Source organism: Salvelinus alpinus, chromosome 27 (genome assembly GCF_045679555.1).
Source record: "Salvelinus alpinus chromosome 27, SLU_Salpinus.1, whole genome shotgun sequence".
Lineage (NCBI taxonomy): Eukaryota > Metazoa > Chordata > Actinopteri > Salmoniformes > Salmonidae > Salvelinus > Salvelinus alpinus.
This window is the reverse complement of record NC_092112.1, coordinates 8,382,254-8,404,769: the sequence shown is the minus strand read 5'-3', so window position 1 is coordinate 8,404,769 and position 22,516 is coordinate 8,382,254. Positions and strand designations below refer to the sequence as shown.

Here is a 22,516-nt window from a genome sequence, read left to right as displayed (position 1 = left end):
GCAGCCTCCAACGTTGTTTTAGACAATTAGACTGTATGTCCAATCGGCCTCACACTGCAGACAACGTGTATGGCATTGTGTGGGCGAGAGGTTTGCCGATGTCAATGTTGTGAACAGAGTACCCCATAGTGGTGGTGTGGTTATGGTATGGACCACGAACAACGAACACGAACAATTGCCATTTCATCAATGGCAATTTGAATGCACAGAGACACCATGACGAGATCCATTGTCGTGCCATTCGTTCGCTGCCATCACCTCATCTTTCAGCATGATAATGCACAGCACCATGTTGCAAAGATCTGTACGCAATTTCTAGACGGTGAAAATGTCCCAGTTCTTCCATGGCCTGCACACTAACCAGACATGTCACCCATTGAGCATGTTTGGAATGCTCTGGATTGACATGTACGACAGTGTGTTCCAGTTCCCGCCAATATCCAGTAACTTCCAGTAACTTTTTCTTTAACCTTTATTTAACTAGGCAAGTCAGTTAAGAACAAATTCGTATTATCAATGACACCCTAGGAACAGTGCCTTGTTCAGGGGCAGAACGACAGATTTTCACATTTTCATCTTGGGGATTCGATGTTGCAACCTTTCGGTTACTAGTCCAACGCTCTAACCACTAGGCTACCTGCCGCCCCAACTGAAGAGGAGTGAGACAACATTCCACAGGCCACAATCAACAGCCTGATCAACTCTATGTGAAGGAGATGTGTGGCTCTGCATGAGGCAAATGGTGGGCACACCAGATACTGACTGGTTTTCTGACTAGGGCTTAATGAATGTATTTCAATTGACTGATTTCCTTATATGAACTGTAACTCAGTAAAATCTTTTAAATTGTTGCATGTTGCATTTATGTTTTTGTTCAGTGTAAGTTCTGTTAAGGTGTTCTAGAATGCATTCCATTCCATCTGAGGCAGTGTATTGTCAGTGTAGTGGTATAGTGCAGTAAAAGTCAGTCACGTGTCATTTTGCGTGTTTTGATTACAGGATGTTCCTACCTTATAGTATTTTACAGGACACCATTAACACCTTGGAACGGCTTATCATTCCTTGGCTCAGGCAGGAGCTGTCATGACTGTTACATTTACATTTAAATCATTTAGCAGACGCTCTTATCCAGAGCGACTTACAAATTGGAAAGTTCATACATATTCATCCTGGTCCCCCCGTGGGGAATGAACCCACAACCCTGGCGTTGCAAGCGCCATGCTCTACCAACTGAGCCACACGGCCAGAGTACAGGACTCAATGTATCTCACAGAGTATCACTGGTTCAACCCAACCCCTCCTTAAGCTTCAGGTTCACCGCAGTAACTACCCAGTCAGTGTTTTTTTCTCTCCAAATTGTCATTCAAATGTTAATCAAATAAATGCCTAGTGATGCAGTGAAGTAATGAATTCACAGACATTTTAATATGCATCAAACCTCAAGGCCAGAGGTGCGGCGGTCAAGAGGACATTTTGTACTGAACGCTTTATAACTTTTAAATATCCCACTAGTATTGTAAGACAAGTTGGCCTTCTTTTCCTATGGCTTTACTAGTACGGCCTAATACACAACAGTGAGGAGGAAAATTTAAGAAACCGTTTACATTGTAACAGCGAGGAGGAAAATTAAAGGAAGAGCCTGTTTACATTGTAACAGCGAGGAGGAAAACAGTGCTTTATACTGTAGGATTGTATGGATATTTTAATGTTGACTGTTTTCTGCCCAGAGACTACAGATGAAAATTAACTATCTATATAAAGATGGTGCAATGACATGTTGCACACGGTCCCTGACAAATACACGTCCTATTAAAAACATACAGAAAGAGATACTTTAATGACAAAGCAGATCGGTGATTGAAAGAACACACATTTCTTTCCCAGACTTACACACAGAAAGAATTAATTTACAACAAAAGCATCTGAAAAGAAAAAACATACAACTACCACAAAACTATTTCCCTTTTTTAATTAATAACAACCACATGGACCCCTTTGACGAACAGACGGAGTGAAAACGGACATCCCTGACAGGTCACTTACGAACTAACGGAAACTATGGTCCCTAGTTGACCAGTCAAAGGATGCATCTCAAATGGCACCCTATTCCCTTTTATAGTGTATAGGGAATATTTAAGGAATAGGGTGACACTATCTAGGGAATAGCATGCCATTTGAGACGCAGCCAAACGTTCCAGTGGAACATTTACACTTTACATACAAGCAATGCAAGAAGCACATCGAGTCAACATGATTCCCAGTCAATTATCACCAGCAGACAGAATACATAGAAGAATGAAATCAGTGGGGGAAAAAAAAACCAGCTGAAATAACATAAAATAATAGAAAAATGTGAGTTGGTACTCGATGTGTGCCTCCACACGTCGATATTAAAACACACACACGCAGAGTTACAACTGTTCAATGATTTTTTTAAAACATTTTAAAGAGTTGAAATCGTTCTCTCCTACTCTAAAATGCATCAAATTACAATGCTTATATATTAGTAAAACTCATAATCTAAAAACTTTAACTTAATGTGATTATGGCCGTACATTTAGGCCCTTTGATACCTGAATTCTCAGCTCTTAGCAAAAACAATTATACAATCGTTAACCCCTTTACAATAACCTTACATAGAGGTAACCCTTGAACATCAGCTCACCAAAGAGAGAAGAAGAGTTCAAGCACTTAAGATTGACCAATGCTACATTCTTTGTTTGTTTGCCTTGAAAATGTCACAATGGTACACAATGAAGTGAACAATTCATAGCCATGCAAGGCAACCTCTCTGAGATGTTTCATCTAAACATGTTCTCACAGACCCTGTGTTCTAACCCCTTTCCGGGAGGAGGGGAGTCAAACCGCTATTTCTCGCGCGACCAACCTTCACATTGTAGTAGCTTGTTTTGCCACACAGATGGAGACAGACGGAGAAATACAGAGACAGACAAAGACAAACAAAGACAAACAGACAGCCCTTCCAAATGACAAAGTGAGGAGAGAGAGAAAACAATGACTATTTCCAGACCACGTGTCTCCCTCCTCTCTAACAACAGTCTTCATAGACCACGTGTCTCCCTCCTCTCTAACAACAGTCTTCATAGACCCCGTGTCTCCCTCCTCTCTAACAACAGTCTTCATAGACCACGTGTCTGTCTCCTCTCTAACAACAGTCTTCATAGACCACGTGTCTCCCTCCTCTCTAACAACAGTCTTCATAGACCACGTGTCTCCCTCCTCTCTAACAACAGTCTTCATAGACCACGTGTCTCCCTCCTCTCTAACAACAGTCTTCATAGACAAGTGTCTGTCTCCTCTATAACAACAGTCTTCATAGACCACGTGTCTCCCTACTCTCTAACAACAGTTTTTACAGTATGTACAAAGAAACAACACTGCTCCAGCACGTCATCCAGCAGCACGCCACCCAGCAGCACGCCACCCAGCAGCACGTCACCCAGCAGCACGCCACCCAGCAGAACGCCACCCAGCAGAACGCCACCCAGCAGCACGCCACCCAGCAGCACGCCACCCAGCAGCACGCCACCCAGCAGCACGCCACCCAGCAGCACGCCACCGCTGGCCTCTCAGTTGGCCTGTGCGATGCGCGAGTCTGAGCCGATGTAGTTGAGCATGGTCTGGACGAGCTCCGGGAGGTCGTAGTCGTGTTTCCAGCCCCAGTCATTGCGCGCGTTAGAGTCGTCAAAATTCATTGGCCAGCTGTCAGCTGTAAAGGGAGAGAAGAGAAGAGGATCCGTTTTGTTGGGGGCGTGTTCATAATGTCGGGGGCGTGTCCATAATGTCGGGGGCGTGTCCATAATGTCGGGGGCGTGTTCATAATGTGAATCTCTATTACTGACACTGACTTCACTGACAGCTAGTTAATGAGGAAACGTTTGCTTTCTATATGTGGTTGTCCGTCTCACTTAGCTCCTTAAGAATACACTGACTGCTAGTCTCTCTGCATCAGAGCGTCTGCTAAATGACTCACTGACTGTAAGACTCTCTGGATAACAGGGTCTGCTAAATGACTCATTGACTAAGTCTCTCTGGGTAACAACGTCTGCTAGTCTCTCTGGGTAAGAGCGTCTGCTAGTCTCTCTGGGTAAGAGCGTCTGCTAGTCTCTCTGGGTAAGACCTTCTGCTAGTCTCTCTGGGTAAGAGCGTATGCTAATATAATGTCTTCTTAATCTAAAGGCTGTAAAAGAGTTAGTCAAATTGTCACATGAGACTTTTGTTGTTAGTTTCTACATTCAACTCAAATATTAATGCTTGGAAGTTTAAGAGAATCTCGAAAAGACCCTTCAGTGGTGCATTTAGACAGGTCTCCCTCGTTCATCCATCTTTGATCTCAATGGTATCACCCACCAGTATTTGGGTAACTTTTCCCAAACTTCCCAGAAATCCCAGTTGGATGATTGCCAGAATCAGGAGGGAATCCTTCAACTGGGTTTTCAGGAAAACCTAGGAATTTTGCAACCCACCCAACCAACCAGTCTGAATAAAGGATCAACTAAATGTTTTGATCTTACCGATGGCCTGTCTGACTTGATCGATGTCGTAGGTGACCTCTAGGTCCGGCAGCTGTTTCTGGACCTCCTGAGCCAGCTCTTCAGGGGTGAAGCTCATGGCGTTGATGTTATAGGTCCTCATGGACAGGGTGTCTGTGGGCGCTTCCATCATCTCCACGGTGGCACGGAGACAGTCGTCGATGTACATCATGGGGAGCCTCGTGTCTGGCTTCAGGTTACACTCAAACTTCCCCGTCTTTACGGCATCGTGAAAGATGGCTACCGCGTAGTCTGGAGAAAGGGAGGAGGGGAGGAGAGGTTTAGATAGGTTTGGTATGATCATAGTAATTGATGACTTTCAATCTATTTAGAGTATACACACTAAGGATAGGGCTGTTGCAGTGACCACATTACCACCACACCGACAATCACGAGTCAAATTCCACGTGACCGTTGAGTCACGGTAACTAGGTGTCTCCAAAACTGCCTGGTACTCAGGGCTCTATTGTCCCTCCATCAGATCCTAATGGCCTGGTACTCAGGGCTCTATTGTCCCTCCATCAGGTCCTAATGGTCTGGTACTCAGGGCTCTATTGTCTCTCCATCAGGTCCTAATGGTCTGGTACTCAGGGCTCTATTGTCTCTCCATCAGGTCCTAATGGTCTGGTACTCAGGGCTCTATTGTCCCTCCATCAGGTCCTAATGGTCTGGTACTCAGGGCTCTATTGTCCCTCCATCAGGTCCTAATGGCCTGGTACTCAGGGCTCTATTGTCCCTCCATCAGGTCCTAATGGTCTGGTACTCAGGGCTCTATTGTCCCTCCATCAGGGCCTAATGACCTGGTACTCGGGGCTCTATTGTCCCTCCATCAGGTCCTAATGGCCTGGTACTCAGGGCTCTATTGTCCCTCCATTAGGTCCTAATGACCTGGTACTCAGGGCTCTATTGTCCCTCCATCAGTTCCTAATAGTCTAGTCTATAGATCTATATGTTTTGATAAGGTTGGTATCACAGCATCATGTAGTCTAGTCCATAGAAGTCAGGAGGAAGATGTTCGTGAACATGTCCCTGTTAGATAACCCTCAACGACACGTTGAAGTCAGGAAGCAGACGTTCTAGAACATGTCCCTGTTAGATAACCCTGAACGACACGTTGAAGTCAGGAAGCAGACGTTCTAGAACATGTCCCTGTTAGATAACCCTGAACGACACGTTGAAGTCAGGAAGCAGACGTTCTAGAACATGTCCCTGTTAGATAACCCCCAACGACACGTTGAAGTCAGGAGGCAGACGTTCTATAACATGTCCCCGTTAGATAACCCTGAACGACACGTTGAAGTCAGGAGGCAGACGTTCTAGAACATGTTCCTGTTAGATAACCCCCAACGACACGTTGAAGTCAGGAGGCAGACGTTCTATAACATGTCCCCGTTAGATAACCCCCAACGACACGTTGAAGTCAGGAGGCAGACGTTCTATAACATGTCCCCGTTAGATAACCCCCAACGACACGTTGAAGTCAGGAGGCAGACGTTCTAGAACATGTCTCCGTTAGATAACCCCCAACGACACGTTGAAGTCAGGAGGGTGGACTCAAATAGAGTTATGACAGTCAGGAGCCTGGTGTTCCGCTTTGGTGTGTATGTGGGGAGGGGGTGTGTGTTTGGGGAGGGGGGGTGTGTGTGGGGAGGGGTTATGTGTTTGGGGAGGGGGGGTGTGTGTGGGGAGGGGGTGTGTGTGTGGGGAGGGGGTGTGTGTTTGGGGAGGGGGGGGGGGGGGGGTGTCTCTAACTCACCTGTCGTTCCTCCTCCAGGCTGTGAGTCAGCAGAGATGATTCCTGGGTAGCGCAGACAGCGGAAGTCAAGGCCATAGCGGTGGTGGTAGTACTGTTGGAGGGAAGACGGGCAATAAGGGTTAGGATGTTTCACTTATAGCAACGTTACAGACCAATGATTTCAGGTGATTGAAGGGGTCAAATTCACCAGATCTGATTTACAAGGTCAAATTCAACAGGTCAAATTCCTGGTACATGTAAATGGGGAATAAAGAGGATTCTGGTTCTGGGCTGAGGCTGAATGCTGATTGGTCATTTCTTCTGTATTCTGTATTGCTAGCATGTGTCTTTATCTCACCTCTCCCATGAGCTCTGCGTGGACCTTGGACACTCCATAGATGGTCCTGGGTCTCTGGACACAGAGGTCAGGGGTCGGGTTCCGGGGCGAGGTGGGCCCGAAGGCTCCGATGGTGCTGGGGACGAACAGACGCAGGCCGTGCTCCGCTGCAATGTCCAGGATGTTGTGGAGCCCTGAGGAACAGGAAGTTCACAGTTACTCTCTCTGGGCACCTCCCAGGCCAGGTTAAAAGGAAGCTTTGGTGTGGCAAGGATCTAGGCTGAGCCAAGATGACGAGTTTCTCCATTGCTCACCAGTGATGTTGACGTCGCGAGCCAGCGATACGTTGGCCTCTCCCACGGCGCTGAGCAGGGCGCTGTAATGGACCAACCACGTGATGCGGTTATTCACCACAATCTCACGCAGGTTCTTATAGTCCAGGATGTCAGAGTAGATGAAGGGGCCTGAGGAGAAACAGGAAGCACCATAGAAACAACAAGCATCAATATAAAAAAGTGGTCTCACTAAAAGCCCCAAGTATAATTGTAATGTCTTCTAGATTTTGGATGAGAATTACTAATAGTACTCTTGATAACGATTGGTTGAACAGTGCCCTGGACAATTCCTATAGACTTACTTAGTATTAGCTGGCCCTGCATCAGTCATTGTAGCAGACAGTTCATTACAGGTTATTGACTAACCAATCACCATTCATCAAGCATTGTAGTAGACAGTTTTGACCAGCCAATCATCATTCATCAGGCATTGTAGTTGACAGTTTTGATCAGCCAATCACCATTCATCGGGCATTGTAGCAGACAGTTTTGATCAGCCAATCACCATTCATCAGGCATTGTAGTTGACAGTTTTGACCAGCCAATCATCATTCATGAACTGTTCAAAATACATTCACTTCCTGGTGATGTTCTGTACCATAAGCTTTTCACAAGGATCAATATCACAACTAACCAAATCATTCGCTGTTTTAACTATGGACCCTCCAGATGTCTTTTCTATTAACGTTTCAGACATTTTAAAGCAAACTATGGACAAGTTTACATTCTCCTGAACTAACTGAATTAATAAATGTAACGTTAGCCAAACGGGAATCAGGATAATGCTTCCTTCCTGGTTGTAACGACAAAGGCTGTGGTGGTCACAAAGTCAGTCGGTGATTGTCAAGCAAATAACTGGTCGGTCTCACGGTAATTAACCGTTCATTAACATAAACACAGTTAGCATCTCCTGGCTTCCACACAGACTACAAGCCACTGATGAAGACCTCTGGAACATCTACATGTTTAAAAAGTCTAATAAATCCACGTGATACAGCCTCCACCTCCACAATAAATACATTATTTATTTTAGACAGGTCTAAAGAAGCATGATGTAACGTGTACGCTAATAAACGGGAAGCAAGTACAGGGAGTGAATTTAGTAAATAAATGAACACGGAACAAAATAAGAAACATAAGTAGCAGACATGAAACATATAACCAAAAACAATAACGCCTGAGGAAAGAACCAAAGGGAGTGACCGACATAGGGGAGGAAGTCAAGGAGGTGATGGAGTCCAGGTGAGTCTCGTGAGGTGCAGGTGCATGTAACGATGGTGATAGGTGTGCGTAATAATGAAAAACTGCCGACAAGGAGCGCCGGAGAGGGAGTAGACGTGACAGTACCCCCTCCCTGACACGCGGTTCCAGCCGCAGGACACCAACCAGAGGGACGGTCCCGAGGACCAGGAGCGGAAGTAGACTTGACAGCACCACTACCCTGGCGCGCGGTTCCAGCCGCAGGACACCGACCAGAGGGTTGGTCCCGGGGACCAGGAGCAGGCTGGTCGTCTCTGCTGAGGCGCGGGAACCAGTAGATCCAGCTGAGGCGCGGGAACCAGTAGATCCAGCTGAGGCGCGGGAACCAGTAGATCCAGCTGAGGCGTGGGAACCAGTAGATCCAGCTGAGGCGCGGGAACCAGTAGATCCAGCTGAGGCGTGGGAACCAGTAGATCCAGCTGAGGCGTGGGAACCAGTAGATCCAGCTGAGGCGTGGGAACCAGTAGATCCAGCTGAGGCGCGGGAACCAGTAGATCCAGCTGAGGCGTGGGAACCAGTAGATCCAGCTGAGGCGCGGGAACCAGTAGATCCAGCTGAGGCGTGGGAACCAGTAGATCCAGCTGAGGCGTGGGAACCAGTCATGCTGAATGAGGCTTGAGAACCTGATGAACCTGTTGAGGCTTGGAAGCCTGACGAGCCAACCAAGGCTTGTGAACCTATCAAGCCAGCTGAGGCATGGAAGCCTGACGAGCCAGCTGAGGCATGGCAGCCTGACGAGCCAGCTGAGGCATGGCAGCCTGACGAGCCAGCTGAGGCATGGCAGCCTGACGAGCCAGCTGAGGCATGGAAGCCTGACGAGCCAGCTGAGGCATGGAAGCCTGACGAGCCAGCTGAGGCATGGCAGCCTGACGAGCCAGCTGAGGCATGGCAGCCTGACGAGCCAGCTGAGGCATGGCAGCCTGACGAGCCAGCTGAGGCATGGCAGCCTGACGAGCCAGCTGAGACATGGAAGCCTGACGAGCCAGCTGAGGCATGGCAGCCTGACGAGCCAGCTGAGGCATGGAAGCCTGACGAGCCAGCTGAGGCATGGAAGCCTGACGAGCCAGCTGAGGCATGGAAGCCTGACGAGCCAGCTGAGGCATGGAAGCCTGACGAGCCAGCTGAGGCATCCCCGGTTGCTTCGGCAGCGGCCCATGGACCCGATGTCACCAGTAAAAAAAATAAAAAAACCTGTTGCTTCCCTTTGGTGAGGCGTAATTCGGTAACGTGCTAATCAACAGGAAGCAAGTACAGGGAGTGAATTTAGTAAATAAACAAACACGGAACTAAACAAGATATATAAGTAGCGTACAGACAAAACAATTAAAAAAATTACGCAATGTGGCTGACGCAACAGATCAGAATGTTTAGCTTAAAATGTTGATCAACTATTAGGCTACTTCTTCACATTATAAGTGCCGCAATGCTCACATAGCAGTATGTAGAAGTAGGTACAAATCTTATTAAAACATATAGGCCTATGGGCTAGGCTACATGAGGTGTGCAACGATGATTCGAAAAAGTCGCAAAAAAAAGGCATTATTTCTTATTCTGGGTATCATTCACACGTGATAATATATAATATATAGGCTAATATTGTCACCCATCAGACTATTCTTGATCTTAATCTTGTCTTCACATATAATAATATATGTGTGAAATTTGTTTTTATTTAGAATGGACCATTATCATGCACCTGTAACGAAACAGGGGCAGTGGGAAAAAATAATATTTTTTCCCCCGTGATTTATTTTCATGCCAGCCAGGTAGGCTATACACCTGTTGTAAACATAAGCAATGTGCTTAATATTAGGAAAAGCTGATGGGATCCTCCTCTTTTTAATAGAGGCCATCGCACTGTTTTATAGCGCAATTGCATAGCCTATTGACGTGATCTTCCGGTCTGGGTTGGCGCCCTCCCTTGGGTTGTGCCGTGGTGGAGATCTTTGTGGGCTATACTCGGCCTTGTCTCAGGATGCTAAGTTGGAGGTTGAAGGTATCCCTCTAGTGGTGTGGGGGCTGTGCTTTGGCAAAGTGGGTGGGGTTATATCCTGCTTGTTTGGCCCTGTCCAGGGGTATCATCGTATGGGGCCACAGTGTCTCCTGACCCCTCCTGTCTCAGCCTCCAGTATTTATGCTGCAGTAGTTTATGTGTCGGGGGGCTAGGGTCAGTCTGTTATATCTGGAGTACTTCTACTGTCTTATCCGGTGTCCTGTGTGAATTTAAGTATGCTCTCTCTAATTCTCTCTTTCTTTCTTTCTTTCTCTCTCTCTCTCGGAGGACCTGAGCCCTAGGACCATGCCTCAGGACTAACAGGCATGATGACTCCTTGCTGTCCCCAGTCCACCTGGCCATGCTGCTGCTCCAGTTTCAACTGTTCTGCCTGCGGCTATGGAACCCTGACCTGTTCACCGGACGTGCTACCTGTCCCAGACCTGCTGTTTTAGACTCTCTAGAGACAGCAGGAGCGGTAGAGATACTCTTAATGATCGGTTATGAAAAGCCAACTGACATTTACTCCTGAGGTGCTGACCTGTTGCACCCTCGACAACCACTGTGATTATTATTATCTGACCCTGCTGGTCATCTATGAACATTTACACATCTTGGCCATGTTCTGTTATAATCTCCACCCTGCACAGCCAGAAGAGGACTGGCCACCGCTCCTAGCCTGGTTCCTCTCTAGGTGTCTTCCTAGGTTTTGACCTTTCTAGGGTGTTTTTCCTAGCCACCGTGCTTCTACACCTGCATTTCTTGCTGTTTGGGGTTTTAGGCTGGGTTTCTGTACAGCACTTTGAGATATCAGCTGACGTAAGAAGGGCTTTATAAATACATTTGATATTGAAATGTTATGCAACATGAGCTCATGGGCTCTCATGAAGTGTTTAAATTAGATTTTCAAATACATTTGCATTGATGTCAGAGTGATTAGAGGGACAGTAGAGTGCTGAGTACCAGGCAATTAGCAAGTTTGGTAGGCTACTAATGACCATCAGCAGTATCAGAGCTCGGAGAAGCCTAGTTATTGAATAAACGGTCACGTGGAATTTGACTGCCTTCATGACTCGTGACCTGGAAATACGGTCACCGAAACAGCCCTAGTAACGACGTAATTTAGCCCGTTAGCTTTGTGAGCTGATCAGACGCAAACAGAATATTTACATAGTCTGGTGAATGAACAACCTAGTCCGACGTCAACCCAGTGTGATGCAAATACAGCCAGATGGGTAGACAGATAAGACCAGTCGACTTCAGTAGCACAGTAAAACCAAGGTGGCTCCACCAGCCTACTTCATGCCATTGTGTGCCTGTAGTCTCACCTCACAGACGTCACGCCGTATTCACAACAGACCAACGGAGTAATACTCTAAGTGTCTCAGAGTAGGAGTGCTGATCTAGGATCAGGTCTCCTCTGTCCATGACATCTTGGTTATTCACTGTGATCTAAAGGGCAAAACTGATCCTAGATCAGCAGATGCTTGAAACTGTGTATAACACGTGTTGCCATGTTGTGTATCACTCACCGCTGTGGAAAACGTGGCTCGGAGGCTTCCTGATATCTGACAGGATTACATTGTTGTTTCCAAACCGCTTCCTGTGAAACAGGAAGTTACATTTAAAAACACAAGAAGAAGAAGAAGAAGAAGAAGAGGAAGCTTGACTAAAACATTCCCTCCTAAAGGCTACGTTCACTGGGTTATCAAAGTGCTATGAAGGCTTTATGAGTTGTAGTTTGTTTTAAGTGGGACCTAGATTAAGTACTAATAATAAGCATCCAAATATGATCCTAAATGAATGTATACCATATGTATATACTGTTAAACAGCAACACTTGTAGAAAGGCAAGCATACGCTATTACAGAACACTGTAATGGTCTTACCTCAACCTTTTAGCCAGCCCTACCCCCAACTGTCCAAGGCCGCCTGAGAGAGGGAGAGAGAGAGAGAGAGAGAGAGAGAGAGAGAGAGAAAGAGAGAGAGAGAGAGAGAGAGAGAGAGAGAGAGAGAGAGAGAGAGAGAGAGAGAGAGAGAGAGAGAGAGAGAGAGAGAGAGAGAGAGAAAGCGAGAGAGAGAGAGAGAGAGAGAGAGAGAGAGAGAGAGAGAGAGAGAGAGAGAGAGAGAGAGAGAGAGAGAGAGAAAGCGAGAGAGAGAGAGAAAGAGAGAGAGACAGAGAGACAGAGAGAGACAGAGAGAGAGAGACAAAACATATTATTATTAGAGGACATTAGAGACGTTATCGGTACAGATCAGCAACATGACGACAGGGTTGCCATGGAGATCAGGAAATGTCAGGTTAAGTCAGGTTACGTCAGGCGTAGGGAAGCTATATCGGAGAAGGAGAGGCCCTAGCTTCACACCTACAGCTGTTCTGTTCTCTCCTCCTGGTCCTGCTTTGAACACTGTGATGTTCCCTTCACACAACAAACCAACCTCTTCATCAATACAGCTATGTGTTGCTTGGGAGTCTCGTTTAGGTGAAGTTAGACAAACGCTTCTTTACTTAGATAAACCATAGATAGAGGTCCTATTGTGTTAGGTTGTGAGGTTGTGTAATTAAGGTTCGCTTCCCACAACTAGAGCTATGCCCTGTCTGTTGCTTGAGAATGTTAATGTTCAGTTAGACAAAGCTCATCTTCTCCACAGAGAGATTGTGTTATTGAGGTTCGTCCCAACAGACTACAGCTAGCTTGAGAGTCGTTAGAGAAAGATGCTTATTCTAATCATTAATAAGAGATTCTAATGTGTTATGTTTCTTCCTCTAGGTGATCTCTCGGGGGGGGGTCTTAACTGAGTGATTCATTGATTGGTCTTACCTGTGATGAGCACCTTGGGGTGGTCTGTCTCGGAGAAGGACACGGAGTGGAAGCTGGCGTCCGAGGTGACCTGGCGGGGCGAGAAGCTGATGGTCCGTACGGCCACTGTGATTGGCTGACAGCCACATCCTGGGTTCAGCAGGGCTTGCTTAGCCACCTTGCTGAGAGTTCTAATAACAGGCATCTTGACAAGTCACCTAAAGGAGGAGGATGGGGGGGGGGGCATTGTAAGGACCCCACTCACCTGAATACTTTACAACTAAGTAGTATGCTTCAGTTGTCAAGGACTCAAACTCAAGGTTCAGAATACATTACCTATAATATATGTGTTTATTTGCTAGCAACAGATACAATTAAAACATATTGGATCATCAATCAGATGCATTGATGCACCATCAATGCATAAATAAGGTATTGGGTTGAATAAATAAGGTATTGGGTTGAATAAATAAGGTATTGGGTTGAATAAATAAAGTATTGGGTTGAATAAATAAGGTATTGGGCTGAATAAATAAAGTATTGGGCTGAATAAATAAGGTATTGGGCTGAATAAATAAGGTATTGGGTTGAATAAATAAGGTATTGGGCTGAATAAATAAAGTATTGGGCTGAATAAATAAAGTATTGGGCTGAATAAATAAAGTATTGGGCTGAATAAATAAAGTATTGGGCTGAATAAATAAATTATTGGGCTGAATAAATAAAAGGTAAATAAAAATATGTCAACAGAAGGGGGGGGGGCAGGAAGGACACAAGAAATCAGAATACTTTACACTAGAGGAATGTCTGTCATAAAAATCCTTTAACAATTTGAGAACCTCCATTTCATTTTGTTCACTACAAGGTTGGTCCTGCCAGATTGACTATGTCTAGGTACAGGACATGTTGTCATACTTGGAGGGCCAAATGCCAGTTAGTCAGCAGAAGTGCCGCAGTCTCACGACAGAGACAAACTGTACTAAGCAACGTGAGTTTGCTGTGCCAAAACCAACACTGGACATGCCCGGGGACGCACACAAAACCGTGAAAGAGATATGTGGAAAGAAATGGACCTCTACCAGGACTGGAAGGAGAAAGCGTGCACTGTGCTCAGCAGTCGTGGCATAATTTAGTTTAGCCACAGTCTTTGTCCCAAATGGCACCCTGCTATTCCCTATGTAGTGCACTACTTTAGACCAGAACCCTATTCCCTATGTAGTGCACTACTTTAGACCAGAACCCTATTCCCTATGTAGTGCACTACTTTAGACCAGAACCCTATTCCCTATATAGTGCCCTACTTTAGACCAGAGCCCTATTCCCTATGTAGTGCACTACTTTTGACCAGAGCACTATTCCCTCTATAGTGTACTACTATAGACCAGAGCCCTATTCCCTATATAGTGCACTACTTTAGACCAGAGCCCCATTCCCTCTATAGTGCACTACTTTAGACCAGAGCCCTATTCCCTCTATAGTGCACTACTTTAGACCAGAGCCCTATTCCCTCTATAGTGCACTACTTTAGACCAGAGCCCCATTCCCTATGTAGTGCAATACTTTTGACCAGAGCCCTATTCCCTCTATAGTGCACTACTTTAGACCAGAGCCCTATTCCCTATATAGTGCACTACTTTAGACCAGAGCCCTATTCCCTATATAGTGCACTACTTTAGACCAGAGCCCTATTCCCTATATAGTGCACTACTTTAGACCAGAGCCCTATTCCCTCTGTAGTGCACTACTTTAGACCAGAGCCCTATTCCCTCTATAGTGCACTACTTTAGACCAGAGCCCTATTCCCTATATAGTGCACTACTTGTGAGAAGGCACAATTTCGGCATGTCTCATGGTCTGACTAACATCGCTCTGGCTCTGTCACAGCAGACGCGGAAGTGCGACATCGGCGAATGAGGTGGATTGTGATGCATCCAATGCAAAAAAAAACAGATATCTCTAGCTTAAACTGACGGATTTTGCTGGGGATTTTTTAAAATGTTATTTAGATTTCCGCGGGGGGTGCAGACATCGACCTTAGGGGGGTTAACTTATTGTCCTGCTGAAAGGTGAATTCATCTCCCAGTGTCTAGTGGAAAGCAGACTGAACCAGGTTTTCCTCTAGGATTTTTCATGTTTCTGTTTCTTTTTTATCCTGAAAAACTCCCCAGTCCTTAACAATTACAAGCATACCGATAACATGATGCAGCCACCACAGTGCTTGAAAATATGGAGAGTGCTACTCAGTAATGTGTTTTATTGGATTTGACCCAAACATAACACTTTGTATTCAGGACAAAAAGTGAATTGCTTCACCATATTTTTTGCAAATCGGATGCATTTTCTGTACAGGCTTCAATTAGAGTACTGTAACTACAATATTGTTGATCCGTCCTCAGTTTTCTCCTATCAGCTTCAGATTGTTTAATAGTCATATGTACAGGGTTGCAGGAGATATTACAGGGTACAGTGAAATCTCAGGCTTCCCCACTCCAACATGCAGGATTAGTGAAATAATACAATGGTATTAAAAGAAGAGGAATAGAATCACAACCATTAAACTCTGTAACTGTTTTAGTCACCATTGGCAACATGGGAAAATCCCTGAGTGGTTTCCTTCCTCTCCGGCAACTGGGTTAGGAAGGACGCCTGTATCTTTGTAGTGTCTGGGTGTATTGATACACCATCCAATTATGTAGGCTACCATGACGGTCCCACTTGGCCGATAACATATTGCAGCCTGAATGTAAATATGTTTAGTTAATGTCTCAAATGATGATTATCACTGACCATTCAATAGCTTTTTTCCAGGTTCAGTGTTTTCACATGCCTCCAAATCATAAGGGCAAATAATAGTAGCAAGCACGCAAAACCACTCAAAGTGCAAATATGGTGCAGCTATGATGCACTCTCCTCCCGCTATGACGAGCTATCCTCCCGCTATGACGAGCTCTCCTCCCGCTATGACGCGTTCTCGTCCCGCTATGACGCGTTCTCATCCCGCTATGACGAGCTCTCGTCCCGCTATGATGCACTCTCCTCCCGCCATAACGCACTCTCCTCCCGCTATGACGAGCTCTCGTCCCGCTATGATGCACTCTCATCCCGCAATGATGAGCTCTCGTCCCGCTATTACGAGCTCTCGTCCCGCTATGACGAGCTCTCGTCCCGCTATGACGAGCTCTCGTCCCGCTATGATGCACTCTCATCCCGCTATGACGAGCTCTCGTCCCGCTATGATGCACTCTCATCCCGCGATGACGAGCTCTCGTCCAGCTATGATGCACTCTCATCCCGCGATGACGAGCTCTCGTCCCGCTATGATGCACTCTCATCCCTCTATGACGCGCTCTCATCCCGCTATGATGCACTCTCATCCCGCTATGACGAGCTCTCGTCCCGCTATGATGCACTCTCATCCCTATCAGCTTCAGATTGTTTAATAGTTATATGTACAGGGTTGCAGGAGATATTACAGGGTACAGTGAAATCTCAGGCTTCCCCACTCCAACATGCAGGATTAGTGAAATAATACAATGGTATTAAAAGAAGAGGAATAGAATCACAACCATTAAACTCTGTAACTGTTTTAGTCACCATTGGCAACATGGGAAAATCCCTGAGTGGTTTCCTTCCTCTCCGGCAACTGGGTTAGGAAGGACGCCTGTATCTTTGTAGTGTCTGGGTGTATTGATACACCATCCAATTATGTAGGCTACCATGACGGTCCCACTTGGCCGATAACATATTGCAGCCTGAATGTAAATATGTTTAGTTAATTACATGTCTCAAATGATGATTATCACTGACCATTCAATAGCTTTTTTCCAGGTTCAGTGTTTTCACATGCCTCCAAATCATAAGGGCAAATAATAGTAGCAAGCACGCAAAACCACTCAAAGTGCAAATATGGTGCAGCTATGATGCACTCTCCTCCCGCTATGACGAGCTATCCTCCCGCTATGACGAGCTCTCCTCCCGCTATGACGCGTTCTCGTCCCGCTATGACGAGCTATCCTCCCGCTATGACGAGCTCTCCTCCCGCTATGACACGTTCTCATCCCGCTATGACGAGCTCTCCTCCCGCTATGACGAGCTCTCCTCCCGCTATGACGAGCTCTCATCCCGCTATGACGAGCTCTCATCCCGCTATGACGAGCTCTCCTCCCGCTATGACGAGCTCTCCTCCCGCTATGACGAGCTCTCCTCCCGCTATGACGAGCTCTCCTCCCGCTATGACGAGCTCTCCTCCCGCTATGACGAGCTCTCATCCCGCTATGACGAGCTCTCCTCCCGCTATGACGAGCTCTCATCCCGCTATGACGAGCTCTCCTCCCGCTATGACGAGCTCTCATCCCGCTATGACGAGCTCTCCTCCCGCTATGACGAGCTCTCCTCCCGCTATGACGAGCTCTCATCCCGCTATGACGAGCTCTCCTCCCGCTATGACGAGCTCTCCTCCCGCTATGACGAGCTCTCATCCCGCTATGACGAGCTCTCCTCCCGCTATGACGAGCTCTCATCCCGCTATGACGAGCTCTCGTCCCGCTATGATGCGTTCTCATCCCGCTATGACGAGCTCTCGTCCCGCTATGACGCGTTCTCATCCCGCTATGACGCGTTTTCAGATATTACACGTTTCTAATTTTGTCAGAAAGCCATTTTCATTTCAAGTTAAAGTGTACTGTTAGCTAGCTAGCTAACGTTAGCGTTAGCTGGCTGTCTAGCTAGCTAACATTACGTGTATGATCTGTGTAGTAATATTATTTGTATCGCAGAGCCACTTGCATTGCTAGTTATAGCCTAATGTTAGCTAGCTAACAATGAACATGGTTGGTTAGCTACCTGCAGATTCATGCAGGGTGGTAACGTTATGAGTTGGGATTATGGTTCATTGTTTAGCTAGCTAGCTACATGTCTAAACAAAAGACTCCACTATGCAAATTACTAACGTGAAATCAACAAAACATGTCACCATGTAACTGGATTTAGGTTACAAAAAAAACAAGACATTCCCCTCCAATTAATTTTCAAGATTGATTCAACGATTCAATAGATTGTTGTTGTTGAAAAGACATTGCAAAGTTGATTAAAGCAGATTTTCCCAGTGGGTTAAGAGACAGGAAAACGAGGAAACGGTTTAGGGCACTAGGTTTTTCTGTTCCCCTCTCAGACCTGACTTGAAATGTAAAATAATCCAGATGTAACTTTTTTTTTATAGATAGGACTATGCTTGTAGTCTGATGTACAGTTGGCACTGTAACAGCCCTGAAATAACACTGTATTACACATAGGCCTAACTCAGTCAGATAGACCCACGGCAGATCCAATAATAACTGCCATTTGCTTTGTAATGTATCTAACTCTATCCAAGTAGCCCTAGTCTAATTCAATAAACACTGTTCATTTGGTCTGCGTCTGCCAAGAACATTCAAACATATAGCCATGTAGTGATTGGTCTCATTTCCCCTACAGTTGCAAGTGCAACATAATAAATTGTCCTTGATACTCATTTTACTCACTGAACGAAATACCTCTTTCAGGTAAATTAGCGCCCTCATCCATCTCCGTCTGTTGAGCCAAGCATAACACATTGAGACAATGAGAACATCTAGCAACCCAAAAGGGTTGTGTGTTCAAATCTCATCACGGAGCATTGTAGCTATTTAACTACTTACCATGTTGGCTTCCCCCTAACCTAAACCCTAACATGAACCCCTAGTGCTAGCTAACGTTAGCTTAAGCCATCTATCTAACATTAGCCACAACAAATCGGAATTCATAACATATTAAACGTTTTGCAAATTCGTACCATTTGTACATTTAGAAAATTCGTAAATATACGGTACAAATTGCAATTTGTAACATATCATACAGCTTGTAATTCGTAATATATCATACGGAAAGAATGACAGACATTTACAAATTAATACATAGTCCTACCATACAAAATGTAATGTAAACTAAAGATTTACATACAGAATAATACGAAATGCCCTGAGAACATGTTGAGCCAAGGACTGGCTACATAAACAAAGCATTCCTATAGGCTAAGGCCCAACCCAGCCAAGAACTGGCTATGTAAACACAGCATTCTTATAGCCGAAGGCTCAGCCCAGCCAAGGACTGGCTACAGTTGAAGTCGGAAGTTTACATACACTTAGGTCGGAGTCATTAAAACTCGTTTTTCAACCACTCTACAAATTTCTTGTTAACAATCTATAGTTTTGGCAAGTCGGTTAGGACATCTACTTTGTATATGACACAAGTAATTTTTCCAACAATTGTTTACAGACAGATTATTTCACTTATAATTCACTGTATCACAATTCCAGTGGGTCAGAAGTTTACATACACTAAGTTGACTGTGCCTTTAAACAGCTTGGAAAATTCCAGAAAATGATGTCATGGATTTAGAAGCTTCTGATAGGCTAATTGACATTATTTGAGTCAATTGGAGGTGTACCTGTGGATGTATTTCAAGGCCTACCTTCAAATTCAGTGCCTGTTTCCTTGACCACATGGGAAAATCAAAAGAAATCAGCCAAGACCTCAGAAACAATGTGTAGACCTCCACAAGTCTGGTTCATCCTTGGGAGCAATTTCCAAATGCCTGAAGGTACCACGTTCATCTGTACAAACAATAGTACACAAGTATAAACACCATGGGACCACGCAGCCGTCACACCGCTCAGGAAGGAGATGCATTCTGTCTCCTAGAGATGAACCTACTTTGGTACGAAAAGTGCAAATCAATCCCAGAACAACAGAAAAGGACCTTGTGAAGATGCTGGAGGAAACAGGTATAAAAGTATCTATATCCACAGTAAAACGAGTCCTATATCGACATAACCTGAAAGGCCGCTCAGCAAGGAAGAAGCCACTGCACCAAAACCACCATAAAAAAGCCAGACTACAGTTTGCAACTGCACATGGGGACAAAGATCGTACTTTTTGGAGAAATGTCCTCTTGTCTGATGAAACAAAAATAGAACTGTTTGGCCATAATGGCCATTGTATGTTTGGAGGAAAAATGGGGAGGCTTGCAAGCCGATGAACACCATCCCAACCGTGAAGCACGGGGGTGGCAGTATCATGTTGTGGGGGTGCTTTGCTGCAGAAGGGACTGGTGCACATCACAAAATAGATGCCATCATGAGGCAGGAAAATTATGTGGATATATTGAAGCAACATCTCAAGACATTAGTCAGGAAGTTAAAGCTTGGTCGCAAATGGGTCTTTCAAATGGACAATGACCCCAAGCATACTTCCAAAGTTGTGGCAAAATGGCTTCAGGACAACAAAGTCAAGGTCTCAATCCTATAGAAAATATGTGGGCAGAACTGAAAAAGCGTGTGCGATCAAGGAGGCCTACAAAGCTGACTCAGTTACACCAGCTCTGTCAGGAGGAATGGGCCAAAATTCACCCAACTTATTGTGGGAAGCTTGTGGAAGGCTACCCGAAACGTTTGACCCAAGTTAAACAATGCAGAGAAAGAAAATAGAGAAATAAAATAGAGAAATAATATAAAAGTAACAACACGTAATAATACAAGTAATAATAGATACACAATGAGTAATGATAACTTGGCTATAGACACGTGGTAGCGGTACCAAGTCGATGTGTAGGAGTACGAGGTAGTTGAGGTCGATATGTACACGTACACATATTATTATGCAATATTGAGACGTTTCATCTCACTGTCCAAAGGGAATGAATGCGGGCTGCAAATGAGTCAATTTCCTCCTTAACTCTATTTAATAGAGAGAAGGCAACAACAACAAAGAAAACATAAAACAGGGAAAATGTGTACTTTGTTCATGAAACACCGTTTACCATCGCCATGCTAGAGTAGGTAATGCTGGTCCTGGTTGTTGCCATGTCACTTTCAGCCAATCAGTTATTTTTCCCGTCTTCTCGCCATTAAATCGGGTTGAGGAAATTGATGCCTTTGCAGTTGAATGGAGACTGTTTTATGTAAGGAATTGGTCCATGGGGGATAAACGTATAGCCGGCTGCATGCATTCCCTTCGGACGGTAAGATGAAACTACTCAATATCGCCATCTGCCGGGCTTTGGTCCAACTCCTCACCCTGGTTCATATGAACGGTGTCCTAGGACTGATTGGAAAATTCTATAGCGAACAAAGACCGGGTAGAGGCCACGTAACGGAAAGGCTATAGACCACATTGGCAGGGTTTAATTTCAAGCAGTAGGGTTATATCTTCTTCTCTATGTTGTGTTATTTGATTAGGATACTTTTTTTGCGCGAAGGTTAGGTGTGCCAACAGTTGAATCGATCGAGTTGTTTTAATTCTACTAGATTGCTGATTTCGAGAAATAATAACAATAAGCGACAGTCTCTATAATATAGTTATTTATATTAAGTCCTTAAAATAAAAGTCCTAATTTGCATCAGTATAAAAAAAACTCAATGTTATCCCATATAATTGTACATTTTGCTTCAAGAAATTTGAGGAAAAAAATATCAATTCAGTTTACACAACATATCCGCTTTAACTTAATACATTAAAATGAATAATTACTCACCAAATAAATAGTCTGGATCTTTATACAATTCGAAGTGTCCCTTGTTTCTTTGCGCCTTGGTTAGGTATGCTTCTCCTCAAGTTCGGCTGCTCCGTCCTATTCGCTGTCAGCTAGACAAAGCTATACGACGCTGGTACGTTTTCATAAATTATCTCTCAGCCCCGGGCGTTATATATCAGCCGAAGCCATCTGGGTTCAAGAGAAGCCGGTTTCCTCTCGGATTGGCGGAGCCTCGGAGGTGCGGTCCCACGCCCGCGCTGAGACCACACCCACATGACGTCAGTGACTGGCGTGTTCTGTCAGGATATTGACTGAGGCAGCACGCCGACTCAACGACTCTATGTGAAAATCTGAGGCCCCACTCAAACCTAACCCGTAAATATAGAAAATTCACTATAGGCTACAGTCAAAGACGGCACAAGGATTTTTTTTTGACAGGGGACGCAGGATTTTTCTGTTGTTGCCTGATTTAGTTTCTGATGATAATTTCCGACATTTACAAAAGGCTTTTTTGTTAGTCAACTTGTCTATAATTAGATACATACAGCTTCTCCTTTGTCATTATATGTTGCCCTAAATCAACCCTTGCCCAACAGAATAATGTAATAGATCGATAGAATAAATGCTTAAATCTAGTTGACATCGGTAAAGTTCTCGGTGATCTTTCACGGTGCAAAGACGTTTAGGGGAGGAAAATACAATAACGCAACAACAAAAAAACGGGAAAAATGTTTGTGCAAAATGTTCAAATGACATCAGTTTGACCGGTTGTAAAGGCAAAAGAAAGCTGTCAAACGACACAACGTGTTTCTGATATGATTTCAGTTCGGCTTTGATGCATATTTTATGTGGTTGAAATACTATCTGCTTTTATGATGCTTTTATGATGAAGACAGCACCTCTACAGATTGTATCTAACGCTTTGAACACACCGACTGCGTTTTGCGTTTCGAT

The 22,516-nt window shown here is 45.0% G+C and overlaps 1 protein-coding gene across 1 annotated transcript; it reads right to left on the bottom strand.

Annotated features, from left to right (window-relative positions):
- Window positions 1–1,818: 1,818 nt before the first annotated feature.
- Window positions 1,819–21,707, bottom strand: LOC139556681 (L-threonine 3-dehydrogenase, mitochondrial-like). The gene is made up of 9 exons (XM_071370921.1): window positions 21,563–21,707; window positions 13,036–13,232; window positions 12,103–12,145; window positions 11,746–11,816; window positions 6,940–7,089; window positions 6,647–6,819; window positions 6,310–6,400; window positions 4,536–4,805; window positions 1,819–3,730 (listed from the first exon to the last, which is right to left on the bottom strand). Exons 2-9 carry the CDS (start codon window positions 13,217–13,219, stop codon window positions 3,591–3,593), a joined length of 1,122 nt encoding a protein of 373 aa, XP_071227022.1. The 5' UTR covers window positions 13,220–13,232; window positions 21,563–21,707; the 3' UTR covers window positions 1,819–3,590.
- Window positions 21,708–22,516: the final 809 nt, after the last annotated feature.

What these genes read in the sequence shown, in the direction of transcription:
- LOC139556681 (XM_071370921.1), bottom strand. Translation starts at nt 13,219, where the DNA reads ATGCCTGTTATTAGAACTCTCAGCAAGGTGGCTAAGCAAGCCCTGCTG. An exon ending in TCGCGACGTCAACATCACTG is followed by an intron (nt 6,820 to 6,939) that starts GTGAGCAATGGA and finishes CCTGTTCCTCAG; the next exon opens with GGCTCCACAACATCCTGGAC. An exon ending in GCCTGGAGGAGGAACGACAG is followed by an intron (nt 4,806 to 6,309) that starts GTGAGTTAGAGA and finishes CCCTTTCTCCAG; the next exon opens with ACTACGCGGTAGCCATCTTT.